Source organism: Streptopelia decaocto (assembly GCF_964273445.1).
Source record: "Streptopelia decaocto genome assembly, chromosome: 9".
In the NCBI taxonomy this organism is placed as follows: Eukaryota; Metazoa; Chordata; class Aves; order Columbiformes; family Columbidae; genus Streptopelia; species Streptopelia decaocto.
This window is the reverse complement of record NC_138664.1, coordinates 13526572-13547420: the sequence shown is the minus strand read 5'-3', so window position 1 is coordinate 13547420 and position 20849 is coordinate 13526572. Positions and strand designations below refer to the sequence as shown.

The window sequence follows — 20849 nt, the reverse complement described above, 5'->3', positions numbered from 1 at the left end:
GCAACTCAGCAAAACTCTACATCATACCATTATGAAAACGTAGATACCATGCCATAATGTACAACACTAGCATATCTATCAGGGTACACGAGATAATCCTTGTGCTCCCATGAGCAGGCACGTTCATGCCCCGTTGGAAACTTTTCTCTGTTTTGGCAGCACAGTTCTGGAAAGACATGGAGTGAGTACAGAGAAGTCGGAACAACCCAGGGAAAAGCACTACAGCTCTATTAAACAGGACCACAAAGAAATATGCACGAATTGGGTTTTCAGTTGAAGAGAAGTGCAAGGCAAATACACTGTTATAATTTAAATTTGTAAAAGGTCTGCAGTTAAGAGGACAAGAACAACGTGTTCTTCATGTCCATTGATGCGTAGAGAGGTAACACTGCACCAAGTCAGATAACAGAGAACCTGTCAGTGCTGTGAGCACTGGAGCTCCAGAGTCCTTATCACAAAACATCTTTAAGAACATGTTAGACAAGCACATCAGGGGTCAGATGGGAGTTTTCTTTGTTTGTGGGTTTTCTGTGTTTTGTTTTTTCCTTTGTTTTGTGTTTTGTTTGTTTTTAAAAATGAATCCATATACCTACTAAGAAACACAGGCAAGAGGTAAGCGACATCCATGTTATTCCCCTTACCAAACACAACTCCATTAAAGCACCAGCAGTTTCAAACCCACTTATTCTTACCTCTTTGCTTCTTCCAGATGACACAGGTATTCATAGGCCACATTCTGCCGTCGCCTTTCGTCCATTTCCTCCGCTGTTAATCTCTCATTATCCAAGACCGCTGCAAATAGTCAAAACAAATTCTCAGGTGTTTGAATATTGAATATAGCTGAACAGGGACACCAAAAATCAGACCTGACCTTTCCCACTGAAACTTGTCACAGGTTTTATGTGATTCATAAAATGAAGGAACAAATATATCTCCTCTCTACAAGCAACAGAAAAGACCCTGTTTCCTTATCCCTCCCGTCTTGTCACATAAATTTGCATCTTCCCTCCTTCCGATTCCTCAATTTAACTGTGATCCAACTTCTTCCATCTTCTAGCTTTGCCCTTCTTTTCCTCAAAAGCACATCAGTGGCCACATGTGTCTCCATCTGTCCTCTGATTTTGGCAGTCAAAGATTAAAGACAGACAACAGTATATATTCACATCACGTGATGCCTTCTATATCTTTACAGTCCATCTCTAAAAAAAGATGGAAATGCTACTTGCAGTCCTCATCTGGAAGGGAATAATTCAGATCCACAACCTGCCTGTCATCTTCGGAACAATCTGAGGACCTGTGTATGGATATGTGGCTAAATCTTTCAGGTTCTATGTGTTGGAAGCCCCAGTGACAAAACCCACTCTTCCCACTCTTACAGCTCAATACCTTAGCCATGGGCTCATGTAAGGAAAAAAAAACAAACAACTTTTTAGGTTTTGTGGACTAACTTGACAAATAGGAAATGTCTCATGCCATCCGAGGTTAGCTTACACCTAACATGCCTTCAACAAATACACACAAGTGACGACCCGTCAACTGCAGCACTGCGGATCACGCCAGATCGTGGTTCAAACTGCAAAGGGTCACACAGAAATCAGCTTGGAGCCCCACAAACGCGTACTTCTGATCACTCCGACCCCTCGCAACGCTACAAGAGCTGGAAACTGTCCCAAACCGCAGCGCAGCGCCCGCAGCCGGGCACATGCCCAGGAGCCGGGAACACCCCCTCCCCAGCCCAACCCTTCCGCGCCTCCGCGGCGCGCCGGCCCCGCCCCGCCCGCACCTGCCGGCCCGCCCGGCCCCGCCCGGCCCGCTCCGCGCTTCTCCCGCCTCCGCTCATTTCTGACGTGGTGCCGCAGCACAAGCGAGCGCGCATTTCGGCCTCCCGGTGCACAGCCCGTCTGTGACAGGGAGGCGGAGGAGTCCGATCGCAACGCGCGTTCCGCCCGGTAAGTCTCGGGTGGCCGCCGCAGGACGTGGGAAGGAAGGAGGCAGCGACCGCGGCCCCGCCCCGCGCCGCCCCGCCCGCGGCGGACATCTTGGGCGAGGCGCGGAGCCCGCCTGCGGGAGACGACGGCGGGAGAGCCGGGAGACGCCCCAGCACTGCCCGGCTACCGCCTGGCCCCCTGCTCTTCCCTAAGGCGCGGGGAGGGACGTCGAGCCGGGACGAGCTCCCGCGCCCACGGCGCTCAGCCCCCGCAGAGCGGCCGCGGCCCAACCGCCCCCTCGGACCAGTCCCAGAGCCGCGGTCCCGCAGCCCCCCGGGCCTGCGGCGCCCCAGCCTCCACTCCGGCACCGGCCCCTGGAGGGCCGGGCTGCGCGGGCCGGGCAGGGCGTCGCCGGGCAGGTCGCTTCTTGGCGGCCGCGCGGTCCCCGCAGGCCGATACTCACAGCCATAGTGTGGCCGGGACATGGCCAGCCCGTCCGCCTCCTCCGCCGCCATGGCGCTGCGCTGCTCCGGACCCGGCCGGGACTTGGGCGCGGCTGTTCCTCTTCCTGCCGCGCCGGGTGTGGCGGGGGAGGAGCCGCTGCTCCGCGCTCGCTGCCCGTCCCCGCCCCGCCGCCTCCGCCACCTCCGTCCGCTGCTGCAGCGGCGGCTTGTCCCGCCCGACCCAGCTCGGCCCGGCCCTCAGCCCCGACAGAGCCGGGCCCGCCCCACGCAGGTCTCGGTGTCCCGCCCCGGGGTCCCATTCACGGGGCCCTGCCCCGCCCGGACCGTGAGCGTTCCTGTCAGTTCCGTTCCTAACACCCAGCCAAGCTCTGCCAGCCCTGCGGCAGGGGACACAGCCCCTTGGGCAGACCCCCTCCTTTGCCAGGCTTCCTGCCGCACCAGCCTCCCTCACAGCAAAACCTGGCCTTGCTGGGCGCAGCTGCGCCCTTCCATGGAACAGCTCTGCCGGCCGCCCATGGTGACACATGAAATGTCATCAGTTTGAAGCAGGGTGAAGTGCAACAGCCACATCCAGCAGCACTGCAATAGGACGTAACCACGTCCTGAAAGGTCCCTTCTCCTCACTGTGTTAAGCTCATCTAATACTATTGCTTTGCCTACTTCTTGTTCAAGAGTGAGGGTATAGAACATGCCACCCTGTGTCCATTTAATTAGTCCCATGAATTTTACTGGCACAGCATAAGCACAAATGAAGTAATTCAGTAGACAAGGCTCTGTGAGGAAAAGCCTCACCACAGGTCAGGGAGCTGAGCCTGCACCTCCCCGCGCTGGTGGAACCACAGCTGTAGTTCTGCCCCAGGACAAGGGAGACGTGGACGGGATGGAACAAGTTTGGTGAAGCATGAAGCAGCTCATTGAGGGCTCGGAGCATCTGACATATGAGGAGAGGCTGAGAGGACAGGACAAGAAGCAATGGGCAGTGGACTGAAATTCACAAAAGTCCAAAAAACCATTTTGACTTTGAGGGTGGTCAAACACTGGGAAAAGTTGCCCAGAGAAGTTGTGGAGTCTCTGTCGTTGGAGATACTTCAAACATAACCAGACACAGCCCTGGAGAACCCACTCCAGCTGACCCTGCACTGGGGGAGTGAGGCTGGACCAGAGACTTCAGAGCTCACTTCCAACCTCTGTGACTCTGGGAGTCCATGGAAAAGTATATTTACATAATTTTTGAAAGGGTCTGTTTAAGTGAAAGCTGGTTTTGTTGATTATAGGGGTTACATGTCACAGTTCAACAGTTACAGAAATAACTACACAGGTGAATGCCAGACATAAATTACAAAACAAAAGGTTTGGTAACAAACGGTTATGGTTCTAATTATTAACATCTATTTGCATTACTTCACATGTGGCCACTTTGCAGTTATATGATGAGAAGACATTAAAAATAATGTTTATATATAGCTTGTGGAGTGTGGAACTGGTTTTGTTCCCCCCCTGAAAATCCCATATTTTTTGCACAGTCCCACAATTGTCCCTCAAAAAAACTCATAAACTTACTCTCCTGTAGACCCATTCTGATAAGAAAAATAAATATGATTATCACACATCAAAGGTTATATTTCAGCGGCTTCTGTAATAGCTCCCGATTTAAGATTTCTGGTCTTTGTTACTGTCCCTGCTGACTGTTGTTTGTTAGGGTTTGTGTATCTATGTTTAACTTATTGCCTCTCCTGTTTCTTGTCTTGTCTTTTTAATGTTGAATAGGCACTAGTCGGCCTTACAAATAGCATTACAGACGTACCTGTCTTTTTCTAGTTTCAAAATTGGAGCTATCAATTCTGTAAAAAAATATTCTTTAAGTACTTGTCCTTAGCGCCTCGTCACCAGGCTTCCCAGGGGAAACAGGACCTCCAAAACTCAGCCCTTCATTTAAATTGCTGTCATCTGTTCTCTTGCAGGTATTTATTGGCAGCTTCCTTTAAAAGAAAGATTATTTCTGTGAATGGTGCTGCAAAAAAAAATCATGTTTAACACACCTGAAGACTCTGAAGCTGTGATTCCGTAGTCACTTGAAGATAACCTGGCCACATCTACCACTGAAACAAGGAACCACCAACCTCTTCAAATCCTCCTCCAAACAGGACAGGACTGGCAGTTTTTACACCTGCCTTTCCAAAGCAGTACGGTCCTGCAGTCAATAAATGGTTGGGAAATAACAGCACATTCAAACAACCTTCCCCTGAACGGGTGTGCACATGTACCCTCATTTCTGGCCAGACAAAGCCTGGAGATGAGCAGGACCTGCCATCAGGATTGCAGCCGTCACTTGCTCTGCAGCACACATGCAGCTCACGCAGCTGTGGTTAACACCGCCATAACATGTCTGAGCACACGGCATCTGATGATCCATCCCATTCTTATTAACAGGGGTTTTTTCTTAGTACTGTTTTTCTACTTCAGTCACCGACAGCCAGTCACAGCCTTTCCCTTTAAACCCATTTTTCCCAGCTGAGTTTTGCTCGTATCCTCTATGTCTGTAATAAGGTTTGGATCCCTATTGATTTTTTGCTCTGATTGCCAGGAGCTTATTCGTCCCTTAAGAACATAACAGCAGCTTTTTCCTACATTTCAACCTCATTGTGACGAGCCAATCATGAACCAAATACACGTTTAAAATAGAAAGTTAACAGACATGCATCATATGACACTTAACACTCATTTCTTCTAAATGAAGTGTAAAAATGCACATAAAAACCCCTGTGCCAAAAATAGGAAAAATAAAATTAAAAGGATATTGCTAAAAACAGTTTATTAAGTAACTGCACAATTTTGAAAGTAGCCAGTTTTGATTAGCTGGGCTAAGACAGAGAGTGAAAGGAAGCAATAGATAATAAATGGAGAATGGCGCTGATAAGACACTGATGAATGATGAGAGAAACTGATAAGGACACCTGTTCAGGGACACCCAAACCGAACACCAACAGAACCTGCGGGTTCTGCGGTCCCGGGAGCCCCCTCCGGGCCAGCGCGCGCACCGCAGCGAACAGCGGCGGGGGCCGGAGCGCCCCTCCCTCCCGCCGCGCCCCGCCCCGCCCCGCTCGGGCGCTCCCGGTGCCCGTTCCAGCCGCCCAGCCCCCGCCCTCGTGTTCCGTCCCGCCCGTTCCCGCCGCGCGTCCCGGGCCGCCCCTCCGCGCTGGCCCCGCCCCCCGCCCTTCCCGGCGGTCCTCGCGCGGTTCCCGGCAGCCCGCGCGGCGGCGCGCGGCAGGATGATCCACGAGCTGCTGCTGGCGCTGAGCGGGTACCCGGGGGCGGTTTTCACATGGAGCAAGCGCGGCGGCCTGCAGGTACGGACCGGAGCGGAACGGGTGCGGGTACGGGCCGGTGTGCGGTACGGAACGGTGTGCGGGTACGGAACAGCGTGCAGGTACGGAACGGTGTGTGGAACAGAACGGTGTGCAGGTACGGGCTGGTGTGCGGTACAGAACGGTACGGTATGGCCTGCAGGAATGGAATGGTACAGTACGGAATGGTCTGCTGGTATGGTATGGCACGGTATGGCCTGCAGGTACACAACGGTACGGCACGGTACAGCCTGCCAGTAAAATACAGGCTGCAGGTACCGCAGAGCGTGGCACGGCCACCCTGCCCCCCGTCCCAGCGCTGTTTCCCCCTCAGGTGTCCCAGGAGCTGCCGTTCCTGCACCCCAGCGAGACGAGTGTCCTGAACCGGCTCTGCCGCCTCGGCACCGATTACATCCGCTTCACCGAGTTCGTGGAGCAGTACACAGGACACGTCCAGCAGCAGGTGGGCCCCGTGCAGAGCGCGGCAGGCGCCGGGATCTCCTGCGGCGTTAGCACAGAAGATGCGCGTTCCCAGGCAGAGCTCTGGAAAGGCTCCGTGCAGTGCAGATAAGGGAGGGCGCAGAACGGCGACACGTGGGCCCACTGTAAAGTCTCATTCTTGGGCAAGCATCCTGTAATGATTTCTCGCCAGGGCTTGTGAACTGTACAGGATGCTCATCCTTATGTTGTCATGAGTCCTTCTCACGGTTTGTGAAGAGCTTTGAGATCCAAGAGCTGCGGATGAGTACAAAGAAGTACTGAAGTTACTAGTGGTTCCCAGCTCTTGTATGTGTCCCCAGAAGAGCTGAATATCATACTGCTCGAGGAACATTCCCTGTGACAAACTTCTAGGGTCTTTTTCCAGGCACTTTCTGGTGGGATAAGGTGCATTTCAATGTTTTTGGGCCACTGGCTGCTGGCATAACAGTGCACAGAAATTCCATTACTCTTTAGACTTGTGCTGGAGAGCTGATGCAGATTTTGTTGTTTGGTTTCAGGACCATCATCCATCTCAGCCAAACCAGAGTGGGTTACATGGCATTTATTTGCAAGCCTTCTGCACAGGTCTCGATTCAGTGCTGCAGCCGTACCGACAGGCACTGCTTGACCTAGAACAAGAGGTAAGGACAGACACTTGGAACCAGAGGCTGTCCTGCTGCTGACAGATTGTGGGAAGCTGTCACTTCTAGAGTTAATGTGCTAAGTAGTAGTAGCTAAAGAGGAGGCAAGGTATTTTCCTTCCCATATTAGGAATGTCTTCCAAATTATTTTTGTGAGGTGCCATTGTAAATGACTCTTCATTCTAATAGGTATTAAATCCTGTCTGCCTTCAGTTCAGTAAGTGCCACATCTGTCTCAGAGCCCAGTGCTGTCTTAGACTATTGTGACTTCTGTTTTCAGTTGTAAAGGTTTTGATTAGTCATAGAATCACAAGATGGTTTGGGCTGGAAGGGACCTTAAAGCCTGTCTAGTTACACCCCCTGCCATGGGCAGGGACACCTTCCATCAGCCCAGGCTGCTCCAGCCCGGCCTGGAACACTCCAGGGATGGGGCATCCACAGCTGCTCTGGGCAGCCTGTGCCAATGCCTCACCACCCTGAGGGAAGAATTTCTTCCTTGTGACTAGTCTGAATCTTCCCCTCTTTCAGTTTATAACTGTTACCCCTTGTTCCGCAACAAGTCCTTCTCCTCAGGGCTGTTCTCCATCCCTTCTCTGCCCAGCCTGTGTTTGTGCTTGGGGTTGCCCTGATCCAGGTGCAGGACCTTGCACGTGGCCTTTTTGAACCTTGTGAGGTTCACATGGGCCCACCTCTCAAGGTCCCTCTGGATGGATCCCTTTTCTCCAGCATGTCAACCGCACCACACAGCTTGGTGTCATCAGCAGATGTTCTGAGAGCGTTCAGTCCCGCTGTCCATGTCACTGGCAAAGATGTTAAACAGCGCTGGTTCCCGTACTGATCTGTGAGGAACACCACTGGTCACTGATTTCCACTGGGACAGTGAGCTATTGACCACAAGTCTTTGAGCATGACCATGCTGCCAGTTCCTCGTCTGACAAGTGTCTAGCTGTCAAATCCATGTCTCTCCAATTTAGAGACGAGTGTTTGTGGGACAGTGTCAAATGCTTTGCACAAGTCCAGGTAGATGGCACCAGTTACTCTTCTCCGCCAAGGCTGTAATGCCATCATAGAACCTGCCAGATCAGCAGCTGTCACTTCTTGGGTACTGTCATCATCCAGTGGTCGTTACAGCCGAAAATGGGGCACAGTCCAAAAAAGTGTTTGTGTGGAAGGAAAAGCTGTGGGAACTAAAGGTTTGGAATATAGAGCCAAACATGCTTTTTTTACTTATCCCTACCTTATTTTAATTTTCATTAATTGCTTTGTTGTGCTTACAGTTTCTGGCTGACCCGCATCTTTCCATCTCGCATGTTAATTATTCCTTGGACCAGGTATGCCATGTTAATAAACAGATGGTGATCTTTGCTTCCTCTTAGCACTCCTTGAGTCTAATAAGAAAGTGGGTGGGATAAATAAGGGTTAGTCTGTCATGTCGTGCCGTTTCTTTTCAACGTCTCTATATTTGTGGTCCCTTACTCATGGTCAGAGGATCTCCTGCGCTTTGACACAAAGCTTAGGTCCCCACCTTGCCCCTCGCATGTTCCTCCCTGCCTGTGTTCAGCCTGAGCTGCTGCTGGGATGTAATAACTTTGTGCGTCTTGGTCCAGCAGAGGGAGGATTTTCTTCCTGGAGATTTTCGTGTCATGTTTCTAATTTGTGGAGAAAGCCAGATGACAGTTCCATTAAATTGTTGTAATCAGCTGCTGTCCACACTTACTCAAGTATAGTTTTTCTCTCACCCATGGATAGCAAACTAATTCACTATTTTGCTCCTTATTCTGCAGTTTCAGTTACTCTTCCCCTCTGTGATGGTCATGGTGGAACAGATCAAGACTCAGAAGGTACAGTAAAATTGTAGATAGTTTGTCTTTAGAAGTTTCTCTTTAGCTCATAAAGTTCTTCCTGCCTTCACTCCAGACATTTAATACTAGGAAAGAATGTGGTTTCAGTAATAGGTGTCCTATTTCTCGTACTCTTATAAGTATTGAATAACGATGTTGCAAATCCATCTACACTGGATTTGACGTTTTCGTCATCAGTGTGATCTTTGATGACTTGCATTTTATAATCTCAATACATTTCATTGTACAAGATGCTGCTGCTTGGAATTTCTTCTTTTCTGAGTCTGTTTTAAAGGCAGAAGCTTATGTTTTCAGCATCCAGAGATGCTTAATTTTTATTAAGGGAAATTTTTGAGAGAAGCATGGGTATAGAGCCACAGATAGGCAGCATCTTTCTTCACTACATGGAGTATGTTACATCTTTCTTTCTGTAAGACTTTTGCAGCTTGTTACGGCATTTTCTTGTTAGCCAAAAGTGTACTGTTTAAATGTCTGAAAAGGTCAGTACAGATCCAATTAACAGACCTAGTCTGACTGTGTTTTCTTTCTGCAGATTCATGGATGTCAGATCTTGGAGACAGTCCACAAACACAGCTGTGGGGGGTTGCCTCCTGTTCGCAGTGCTCTTGAAAAGTATGTACATACAGTAAAGCTATTATTTAATTGCTCTGTAGTAACTGGAGTTTGTGTCAAAGTGTTTGTCAGACTTGTGAAAACAGTACATGCAAAACAGGCTTGCATGATATAAAAGTAGGAAAAACTGTTACAGTCGCCAATATTTATCTAAAGTGGGCTTGTGGCAGGAATTAAGGCCTTCTCCACACTTTGGACTTAGGGCTGAGGAAAGTTCAGGTCTTATGTCTTTTCTTCCTTTGAGGTCTAGATGAACTGTTTGCATATGGTAGACCTGCTATTGGTTTTTGATCCTTCAAAAGGATAAATGTGACTGGGTGAGTGTTGCTAGGTTTGGATGTCCTTGGGCAGAAAGTCAGACTACTTAAAAGATAATTTGTGTTCATGCTGAAATGGTAATTAAGTAGAAACAGCAGGACCAGGAAGCCACTGCAAACTTACTTGTATTTCTGGTACACTGGCAGATCTCCATGGAGAAGCCACATATTCAGAAGTTATGTTAGTTTAGTTTTGCAAGTGATGGGTCCACCTTTCCTTGTTAAAAAAAATATGTATATATAGAATTCCACAGTAGCCATTTCACACTTGCCATATTGCCTGGCTGACTAACTGGACTGTCCAGAATCATGTACAATGAGGTTTTGATTACTGCATGCGAAAGCCCCACTGTCTGTTTCTCCCGACCTCAGGATTCTGGCTGTGTGTCATGGAGTCATGTACAAGCAGCTCTCTGCCTGGATGCTGCACGGATTGCTGCTTGACCAACATGAAGAGTTCTTTATCAAACAGGGCCCCTCTTCTGGGAATGTCCCCACCCAGCCCGAGGAAGATGATGATGACCTAGGAATTGGGGGACTTACAGGAAAACAGCTCCGAGAACTGCAGGACCTGGTAAGACTGCAAGTCATAGCTTTGCATCCTTTGGTCCTTCGGGAACTGAATCCTTTGGTCCTTCGGGAATTGCACTCCAGTGCAAGCTGTGCTAGACCAGGCATATACTGAGACCTGGCAGATGAACAGAGCACTGCAGTAGGTTGCAGCCAGGCTTAAAGGACACAGACATATTGTTTGGCACAGCTGGATAATCTGGGGCAGAAAGCCCTATGGTAGAATCTGTAGACACTGATGTCAAGTAACTGGAACTGCTGTACACACCCTGGCCTTGACTGTTCTGATTCCTCACACTGCTGGCTGTGTGGGCAGCTGTGAGGGGAGGGTGCGGGGAGCTGGGGTGTTCGTTTGCACCCTTTCTCCTGGCAGCTGGGTCAGGTACCTCTCTTGCACAGCCATTTGTTGTGCAAGTGTTTCCTGACTGGGCAATACTCCTGACATTACTGGGGAAGATGTGCTATGTGAGAGTCGAGAGGCTGCGAAGAACAGGGTGCTAAGCTAAGGAAGGGAGCGACCTGCCAATACACTGGTGAAAGGTGGGAGGTAACTCCTCACGTAGATGGCAGACCACTAGGCGTGCCCTTGTGCAAAGGAGCTTTCTCAATGGAGTAATTTACACACTTCGTGCATCTGCATAGTGTTTGCTTTAGGGACCCATGAGGAGCGACTGCGACTCCATACATTCACACTTCAGTTTGCTGTGAGGAACATCTCCTGGGCCCCCGTGGTGTCAGTGCAGCGTGAGTGGGCAGGAGACTCACCCTGAAACACCTCGTGGTGCATGTTAATTAATGCCCTGTACAGTGTCTGCTGAGGACAGATTGCACACAGGCAAAAACAAGGGAAAACATTAAAACGCAGTTAGTGAAAAGTCTGTTATTTCACTATGTCTGATATAGGAAGAATGTTAAAATTATTGAGTCTTCGAGATCTGTGGTGGAGAACGTAGGCATTACAAGGTGAGAGCAAGAGAGCCCAATTAACTCTCTTCTTCAGTAGTATTGACTAACAGTGTTGGGAATTCTTCAGTCACAGTAAAATAAGAAACGCTGAGCGTTGATGGGATAGACTGATAAAATACTTGGGTATTTCCTCATCTAAAAGTGTCACAAGAATCTTAAGAAAAGAACTGCCAAGCTGTTAACATCAGTGTACACACTTGTACTGAACTCTCCTGTTAAAACTAAGAACTCTGTAGATGGCAAACATTCTCAAAAATTTATTAGCATGGTGTTTTTTGAGTTGCGTACTAATGAACCTAATTCTCCAACAATGAGAAAGCCAAATGAAATAATCAGTATTGCTTCTCTGAAGGAAAATTTTGCCTCTGTACCTGGAGTTCTTTATTAATACATTCAGGAAAAAAGTTAATAACTTACTGTATTGTTTTAAACACCTTTGGCAGGAACTGAGAAACTTGCCTAATTCATGCTAGCAAGCCTTCAGATCTCTAACCTACGTGCTCACTAGTGGAGGTCTTTACATTTGGCGTGTATCACAAGTGAAAGCAACATCTTCTCTGGGGAGATCTGCTAGCGGACCACAAGTACAAACAAGTTTGCAGGCTCACTTAAATGATGCACATGAGCTCTGCTACCTTTCTGCTTCCAGCATCCTTAGACTGCCTGTCCCCCACACAGACACACACACTTTTGGACACCTTTTCTCTCTGTTTTTCTCACACTTTTTTTTCTTGTTTTCTTTTCCGCGGGGTCTCTGACAGCGCTTGATTGAGGAGGAGAACATGCTAGCTCCATCTCTGAAACAGTTTTCTCTGCGAGTAGAAATGCTGCCTTCATACATTCCTGTGCGGGTTGCTGAGAAAATCCTCTTTGTGGGAGAATCTGTACAGATGTTTGAGAATCAAAACGTTAACCTGACCAGAAAAGGTAAGGGGTATCTTTGTGGCCTTTGCTCAGTTATGAGTGGCTGACAAGTGTCTTCCAAAATGCTGTATTATCGAGTTCCTCAGCAGTCACTGGCTGGTGGTTGATGTTCTTCAGAACATGTGGGTGGTTGTGCCAGGACAGAGCAGTGGTCCCAGTGTTCAATTGATCCCAAGGGAGCGGTATAAGAACATGATCAGTAAATAGTAACACTTTCCAAACATAGTCTCCAAGTGTCCAGCAACAAGTCACCATGTGATTTTCTCTGGACAAATAAAGTGATTGCAAAGGGCAGGTTTTCTTTCCAGCTTGTGTCCCGGTCCCTGAGGGGTGCAGACAGACGTGAGGGCACATCTTGCTCTCTGTCTATGTTGCAGAATGGTGTCACAGGATTAAAACACACCCACAAACATAAGAGATTCATTGCAAGGTGGTCCCTAAGGTCACTGTGGAAGACAAATGACCAGGATGGAGCCTTTAAGACAGCAAGAGAGAATTCCAGCTGGTGGTTCTCTTTGAGAGCCCGATAAGTTTACATTGGAGACGGTTTTGTGAAACATTCCTACACCAACTGGGGAGGAGTGTTGTGGAGGCTCTATCTTGAGATTGTCTACGCAAAAGTACTCAAATAACTTGAGCGACATTGCAGAGAACAAAGGACCGATTAAATTGGACCGTTTTCTTGCCTTAGTAGAAGAGAGGTGAAAAGAAATTGGTCTTCTAGCTTAATTAGTTTTAAAAAAAAAATCCTGAGTTCAAGCAGTAGATCTGAAAGGCGTGGCGGCAGGTGGAGAGCAAAACCGACTGGTTAATGTGGCAGAACAGTTGTGGGTTCAAAGACAGAGCTCAGCCCTAGGAGAAGGGCCGTTAGTGGCAATCATTTACAGAGAAGATACTTGAGGTTTTACTGATACCACAGCACTGCCGTGTCAGTACCGTAAACGTCCTTGCAATAGTAATCTCATTGCTGCGCAGGCTCCATCCTAAAAAACCAGGAGGACACTTTTGCAGCAGAACTCCATCGACTCAAGCAGCAGCCGCTCTTCAGTTTGGTGGACTTTGAATCGGTGGTTGACTGGATCCGGAGCACGGTTGCTGAGGTGAGATCCTGGTGGGATAACTGGGGTACGGGCTGAGCAGCAATTCGGGTTTGAGGCGACTGAGAGGAGACGGGGGCTCTTGTGCTTCCATGTTTGTATGGGGCCCAGAGCTTAGTATTACCCCAACTTCTAGTGACAAAAGGACATCAACACATACTGTGTAATGACAGGGAAGGGAATCTTTAGATATGCTTTTTTATTTCACATGTGAAAACTTCAGAACTTTTCATCATGCTTTCACTATCACAGATGGTGTCTCACTAGACAAATTCTTTGCTTTGGCAATTTTAAATCTTAATTTGCAGCAGGAGGGACACCTGAGAAGACAGGGAGGTTAGAGAAGTGAGAACAAAGCTATGCTGGAACTGATTTCATAAGAATGTACTTATTTTTTTTGTCATGGGTCTTTATGTTTCTTGGACAGAGTTCCTTGCTGGTAACATTCAAGAGTGTTTTAACTAGTAGCATGGGCTGTCTACACACAGGATTCTTAGTGTGTTCTCTTTCATACAAGTGCTTTTTTGTATGCTTCACAAGTATTTTAAGACAGCTACTGTTCTCACTGAGAGGAGGTTTCTTTTGTTTTGTTTTTCGTTTCTTCACTAGCATCTTTGGAAACTGATGGTGGAGGAATCAGATTTACTAGGACAACTGAAGGTAATGTAACTGCTAGCTTGTTTCTGCTAAAGCAACTTAAATTCTTCCCTTCCTCTTTCCCATTATGTACTTAACTGTCTTAGATTCTGCACTTTCTTTTAGGAAAAGCTGTTTCCATTTTCCAGGTCTCAAGAATGAGCACAGAGTGATAGAACTTGGGCAGAGACAGAGTTAGAGGGGTGTGTGAAGTAAAGGTAGTGTAGACTTTTAGGCCCTGGATGAAATCCATAGCTCTCCAACTGTGTTTTGAAATGGCAGAAATTGTCCAAACAATAATAAAAATGGATGTTATCAGGTAGGATGCTTAAAATTTTTGCTCAGTTTTTGATATGCTTATATTAAAAAAAAAAAACTCCACAGATTATAAAAGACTTTTACCTTTTGGGAAGAGGAGAGCTGTTCCAGGCCTTCATTGACACTGCACAGCACATGTTGAAAACACCACCGACAGCTGTAACTGAACATGGTGAGTGTTGCTTGTTCACTTACCAGCCTGTCCTCCCTGGGATCCAGAAGGAAAGTGGTTATCCACAGCCAGTACACAAGAGCTCTGCCTTATCCTCCAGATGTTGTTGTTGGTTTTGAAATAACAGCTCTTGTGAATTAGAATGTCTCACGTAGTGGGTGAAAATAACACCTCGGAAACTGTCAGGTGGCAGGTTTCTCTCCAGGATTGAAACTGAAATTAAATTAAATTAGTGGATGTAGCATGTCAGTGCTGTCTTTTATGGCCAAGCATAAATAATTGATGAGTGCAAAATTAGCATTGGCTGCATCATTTCGTGCTGGTATCTGTGTTCTCTCTTTGTCAGATGTCAACGTTGCATTTCAGCAGTCTGCTCATAAAGTGCTGTTAGATGATGACAACCTCCTCCCTCTGCTTCACTTAACCATTGAGTATCATGGAAAGGAGCATAAAGGTATTTACTTGCATTTTTAGTAGTGAGTTAAGAGGGGAGATGAGGACCTTGTTTTCAAGTCCTACTACATATGCTTCTCTGATGTTAAAGAAACATTAACTTTTTTCCCTTTGCAGCCCTATGTGACGGCCTAGCCTGCTTTGGCTCTTCTTATTCTGCTTTTTCCCCTTTTCTTCCTCGCCATGGTTGTCTTGACTGAGAAGACAACTCAGCCCCTCATTTGTTTTCAGATACTTCTCAGACTCGTGAAGGGCCCTCCCGGGAGTTATCTCCACGTGAAGCCCCCACATCTGGATGGGCAGCTCTGGGCCTTTCTTACAAAGTTCAGTGGCCACTGCACATTCTCTTTACTCCTGCTGTTCTGGAGAAGTAAGTACTAGGTATGGTCTTTGCATGTTCATCTATAGGTTCCCTGATCTTAGGCACCCACTAATGTGTTGGGGTGTTTTTTCCTCTCTATGGAGAGGAGGGTAGAGCTATAATACTTTAGCTTGCTCCTTGAATCTTAAAAATGAGTCCACATATTCACATTGAGAGTACTTGTAATGTCAGTAAGACCTGCAAGATGCTGACAGATCTGCACGATTTTACGAACAGTGCTACTTGGACCAAACGTTGTCAGCTCTTGCCTGCTTGCAGTAACATTAACCTCCTATTTTTTAGGTCCATAATCTGTTATGGGCCATCACCTGTTGTCAGGCAGTCACCTCCTGTTTCTTTTTCCAGTCTTGTATTATTATGTTCTCTGGTACCTGCACCCAAGGAGGATTTTAATCTTAAACAATTTTATATTTTTTGACTGTAGGTACAATGTTGTGTTCAAATACCTGCTGAGTGTGCGACGAGTCCAGGCTGAGCTGCAGCACTGCTGGGCTCTCCAGATGCAACGCAAACACCTGAAATCCAACAGCACTGATGCCATCAAGTGGCGGCTGAGGAATCACATGGCTTTCCTTGTGGACAATCTTCAGTATTATCTGCAGGTCAGGATAACAGAGAAAGGCCAACTGTTTAGTTCATTAGGAACTGGAAGAAGTTCCCGGAGGGAGCTCTGAAGTCCTGTCTTTCAGGGCTTGGGTGCTTTGTGCTTTAAGGAGGTCAAACTTCCTTTGGAACAAGTCTAGAACTTGGAGTTCCCAGACTTGGTGCTAAAATTATAAAGTTTTTTGACTTGTGAACCAGTGAGTGTTACTGGAAATCCAGGAGTTCTGGCTCTATATTGCTACTAAGCATTTGTGAGAAGCCACAGAAGCCTCTTAAGTGGCATCATTAAGATCCCATCCCAGCTCTTCCCTTGCCCCTTTCAGTGAACTCCAGTTTGAGTTCAGTGACAGGTTGCTGTTTTGCTGTTGTTGTTTGTTGTGTTTTGGTTGTGAGGTTGGTTTTGTGGGGTTTTTTTGCTTGTTTTTGCTTTTTTTTTTTTTTTTTTTTAAAGAATTGAAAGAAGCCATGTTCTGACCATTTGAAGTAAAACCAAGACTTTTCAAATGTAAACACCGGTTATTAGTAGCATGATTTTGTAAGAATTACATACTGTTTTGCTAACAGCCGTAAGAGCTGAACTGAGGAGGCCTGGCTCTCCCGGGCAACCTGGCTGAGACTCCAGACAGTACCTGCCAATGTAAAATTCAGATATGACTACAGTCAAATGCCTTTGTTTACATGCTAGCTATATACTTTTTCAATAGTTAAAAAAAGTGACCATTTCCCTTTCTACTTAGGCAATACTTAGCCATCAGAAATTGTTTCCCCCTTGCCCCCATTCTGTACTGCTGTTATACATAATGCCCCATTCAGGACGCTGAGGGAGGGTGATCCTCAGCCTCTAAGGTAAGAGTAGCAATAAGGAACGTAAACTTCTTACACAAAACTTCTGGCTGGTCTGAAGTACTCCAGTTCCTCAAGATACTAATGACATTTCTTTACGTATCTGTCAGGTGGATGTACTGGAGTCTCAGTTCTCACAGCTGCTGCAGCAGATAAATGCCACGCGAGATTTCGAGAGTATTCGACTGGCTCACGATCATTTCTTGAGTAATCTGTTGGCTCAGTCTTTCATTCTCCTAAAACCTGTAAGTAGGTCTTGTTTTCTCCTTTTTCTACAAATTCTCCAGCTGCCCTAAGAACCTTTTTGAACAGCTGCAACAAACCATCTCTTCTAAACCACATCAGTGATAATCTGCAGAGCACACACTACAGTTCTAGGAATATAGCAGGTATAAACTAGAACTGAAAATTGAATTAAGAGCACTTAATTTGCAGTTGGTGAGTGTGGATGCTGCATTCCTGGCAATTTAAAATCAAGATTATTCCAGCATTCAGTTAACCTTATTAACTAAATTTTGTCACTATTTTTCTCACAAGCAGTTTTATTAAAGAAGTACTAATTAGCATAGTGCTAGGAACTGTATTGCCGGGGGACTCATTCTGAAATGCATTAGATTAGGAAAAATTCCGTCTTATAGTTTACAGGATAAAAATAGTTGAAATGTTCCCAAGTAGACTTTAAGGGTGTTTTTTATTGTTTTAGTCAAAAATATGTTAAAGCAGTGCCAGTACTTTTTATTAACTGTGTAACGTCGACAAACACACTCCCACAGAAGGCTGGTATCAATGAAACACAGTGAGACCACAGGTCTTGTCTGTGTTGTTATTCTGCTCACTCTATGAGGCCAGAGCAAAATGTGGCAGAATATGAATTATCCAGCCTGGAGCTTTCGGTGTTCCATCAGTTATGTCTGTGAGGCACTTGGGTTTTCTTAACACTCTCTAATGCAATTTACAATTCTTGGACCAACTGATACTAAAGAGATTCCAGGTTTTGTGAACAGTAGCACGTCGAAGTGCAGCTCTTGCTGTTCTTTGTTCTCTGTTGGGAGCTGCAGCGCTGTCCTGCAGGGGACAGGGACACCAGCATTCAGCTCCGGTGCCAATCGCTGCTTCCCCAGAATGTCTGCAAGCGGGGGGGCGGTGGGAAAGGTGCAGCATAACATCCAAGTCCTTTTTCGATAGAAAGCCTTACAAAAGTTCTACAGGTGCTTTAACATCTTCCTTACTGACTGAAAATTGTGGCACCAGCAACATCTTGTGTATGAATGCTAGAGCTTTTCAGGTACTGGGAACAACTTTCTCTGGGTTTGAGCTCTGTTTAAACTACTATTTTTTTATCCCATGCAGGTTTTCCACTGCTTAAATGAAATTCTGGATCTTTGCCACAGTTTTTGTTCTCTGGTCAGTCAGAATTTGGGCCCATTAGATGAACGAGGAGCTGCACAACTTGGTATTTTGATGAAGGTGAATCTATGTTTATACAGATCTGTTCTTGTCCCCTGCAAACCTTTGCTTAAGCAGTCATGTTGGTTTTAACAGCTGTAGGACAGCAGAGAGTTTAAGCCAGGACCTTTTACATGAGTCCTTACAATTATTTTAATTAATCAACTGTTCTCAAGTTGAAAATTCTTTGTGCACAGAAAGGAGGAATGTGGACAGGTATGCAGAAATAACTCCATTGGAACAGAAAGAGGTGGATCTCAGGCTGTGCCTCTACCTCTGCTTTTGGATCTCTGACATCTAATAATTCTTGTGGCTGACAGTTTCCCTTGTACTACCCTTGCAGTGATTCTTTTCATCAGGCCGTTAAAGGACTGTTTAGGCAGGAACAGAGATGAAAGGCTTGCTTGCTTTTTCTTTCTTTCTCTCTTGAGACTGCCCAGAACTCACTTCTTCAAATTTGTAGGGATTCGGTCGTCAGTCATCACTTCTCTTCAAGATCCTCTCTAGTGTTCGCAACCATCAGATAAACTCTGACTTGGCTCAACTGCTGCTACGCTTGGATTATAACAAATACTACACCCAGGCTGGAGGAACCTTGGGCAGGTAGGAATATTTTCAGGGTTGCTTGGAGCCTTTTCCTGAGGTACTTGGAGTACAAAGTGATCTAAACGATTGTAAGTAATTTTTCTTGATTGTGTAAGCCAAAATAATTAGAAGCAAAGTGTTGGTGAATACTACAACAGAAAAGTAACAAACCAGCATGAGTTAATTTGTTTTCATACGCTTTCTCCCCTTCAAGTTTGCTCTGTTATGAAGTTGAACTAGCTGCTAGTTCATATTATCTGAAAAATGCTGATGTGGGTCGATAAAGGGAATTCCTTTCAACATGTGGTTCATATTGTACCCTTCTCTTGCAGCTTTGGGATTTAAGCACTAAGACCTTTTCTTCAGGCTGTGACCAACAGTGCGTGAAGCAACAGAGACTGGTGCTCTCAGAGAGTTTGCTCTGAACTGAGTTTTTCTCTGTAGCTCTTGCTTGGTGAACCCCGTTTCAGAAGGACTTGGCAGGAGGTGCTGCTGCTGTCTGGCTGCCTGGTGATGGCAGAAAGCTACTCCATTTTTTCTGAACCTGTAAAAATGTGCTTTCTGCAGCCCTGCACATAGTTTGAAATGCTTCTAGGAAAACAAGCTCTGCCTCTCTATAAAGTGGAAAAGCAATAAGAACCATGATCCTGGAGGATGGGGGAAGCAGTCTGTTTTTCTGGACTATGAACTGTATTCAAGAAGTTCCACTTGTGCAGTAAACTGATCTACAGTGCACCATGTCTGCTGCTCAAATACACACCAAGTAAATGAAACACCTGCAGCAGCAGTTTAAGGTAAAGGGGGAGAGAAGAAGGAATAGATTTGAAGAATCTCTTTTCATACAGCACACTGTTCTAGCACAGCTGTAGAGGTCATGGAGCCACTAGTGATATCACATGCTTTCTATATAAAGCCTAGTAGGTTTTGTGTGCTAAAATTATGCTCATCAAGACAGAAGTAGGAGCTTTGCCCTATTCAAAATATAAAGCTCTTCTGCTGGCAGAAAAGCATGTTAGAACTAAAACTAAGGAGAAGTTTAACTACGATGGCAGTTCTAAATGTACTGTTTTCATTCAAGACTTTAGATGCTACTAGTGACTATTTTACTGAACCAAAATAAAGCCACCTTGTCATGAAATTATGTGGAATATTGTCAATGTCTGTATCCAGGTGCAAAGGGACTAGAGTGGCACAGCATCCTATTTCAGTGAAGAGTGGTATCTGGCAGGAATTTCTTGCATGTTACTAAGATTTCTTAGTCTTTTCCAGTTTGAACACAAAGGCTGCCAGGAAACCAGCCTTCCCCTCCAAGGGTTGGTGTTTTCAGTGTCTGAAGCTGCAGCTCTCAAGACAGTTACAATCCCAGCGTGGAAGGGGAAAGGGAAATCCTCTGCTCGCTCAGAAAGGCACAGTGACAACAGACAGTGAGTGTAAGGTGTTGCATCTTCAGTGCACTACAGGTGTTTGCGGTAGGACTGTGCCTGACACAAAGTTTAAAATCCTGTGACCATGAAAAAAAAATCTCGAACACTGGAGAAAGGGTGTTGAAGCTTGGATGTGGGATTTACAGACCAACAGAGTCAGAACATGACTGAGCTACGAAATGATGAGGGAAAAAATACCCATCAAGAAAAACTGATGCTTCTGCAGCAGGAGCCTGAAGCTGGGCTGTTGGGTTGTTGCCTGGGCCCCTCCAGCCTGTAGCATTGTTAGAGTGAGGGGCTGTCAAACCTGGGCTTGGTCTTTACACCAGTTGACTGCTAAGATAAAGTGCCTGGCTGTGAATGCAGCAGCTCAGGACATTATTTACTCCCTTATCTCCTCACATTTACACAGAGGTGCTCAGCACTTCAGGTACTCTGTCCCTCAGTGTCCCAGCACTTCAGTTGTCCCAGGTCCCATGTCTGCACTAAGGCAGGTCAATACCTATATAGTCACAACAGCAGAAAAAAAAAAAAGGTAGCCAAAACAAAACGGCACTTCATCCTAGAAATTCTTACCAGTCACTTTAGCAACATCTTGATGAAATTCATAGAAAATAACAGCAAGCTGGAGAACAAACAGAAGTGCTGCTGCTGCTGCTTCCCTGAGCTGGGTCACAGGGTATTCCACAAACACAGGCTCCTGGTTGAGAACACTTTTCCCTTCCTTTATAATTGACTTTGTGTTGAGGCCAGCCTTTCTGAAAGTAGAATGTTAGTGCTAT

At 46.4% G+C, this 20849-nt stretch overlaps 2 protein-coding genes across 2 annotated transcripts in view; one reads left to right on the top strand and one right to left on the bottom strand.

The window, feature by feature from the left end:
- The window catches only part of IQGAP1 (IQ motif containing GTPase activating protein 1), a 58018-nt gene extending 55487 nt beyond the window's left edge, over nt 1-2531 (bottom strand). The window contains exons 1-2 of the mRNA XM_082060684.1: nt 2392-2531; nt 693-792 (exon numbers count right to left, since the gene is read on the bottom strand). Of these exons, the coding sequence (XP_081916810.1) occupies nt 693-792; nt 2392-2443 (152 nt within the window). The 5' untranslated portion in view covers nt 2444-2531. The remainder of the gene's footprint in view (nt 1-692; nt 793-2391) is intronic.
- A 3105-nt stretch (nt 2532-5636) lies between these two features.
- Nucleotides 5637-19775, top strand: TUBGCP4 (tubulin gamma complex component 4). The gene is made up of 18 exons (XM_082060724.1): nt 5637-5739; nt 6071-6199; nt 6735-6857; nt 8135-8188; nt 8642-8698; nt 9252-9331; nt 10021-10222; nt 11946-12111; nt 13084-13208; nt 13815-13865; nt 14226-14331; nt 14678-14785; nt 15016-15154; nt 15591-15768; nt 16723-16857; nt 17963-18079; nt 18522-18661; nt 18976-19775. Exons 1-18 carry the CDS (start codon nt 5662-5664, stop codon nt 18986-18988), a joined length of 2001 nt encoding a protein of 666 aa, XP_081916850.1. The 5' UTR covers nt 5637-5661; the 3' UTR covers nt 18989-19775.
- The last annotated feature ends 1074 nt before the right edge of the window (nt 19776-20849 follow it).

Coding starts and splice junctions, on each gene's coding strand:
- TUBGCP4 (XM_082060724.1), top strand. CDS start 5,662: ATGATCCACGAGCTGCTGCTGGCGCTGAGCGGGTACCCGGGGGCGGTT. Junction 14,786..15,015: donor TCATGGAAAGGAGCATAAAG/GTATTTACTTGC, acceptor ATTTGTTTTCAG/ATACTTCTCAGACTCGTGAA. Junction 18,080..18,521: donor AACTTGGTATTTTGATGAAG/GTGAATCTATGT, acceptor TCAAATTTGTAG/GGATTCGGTCGTCAGTCATC.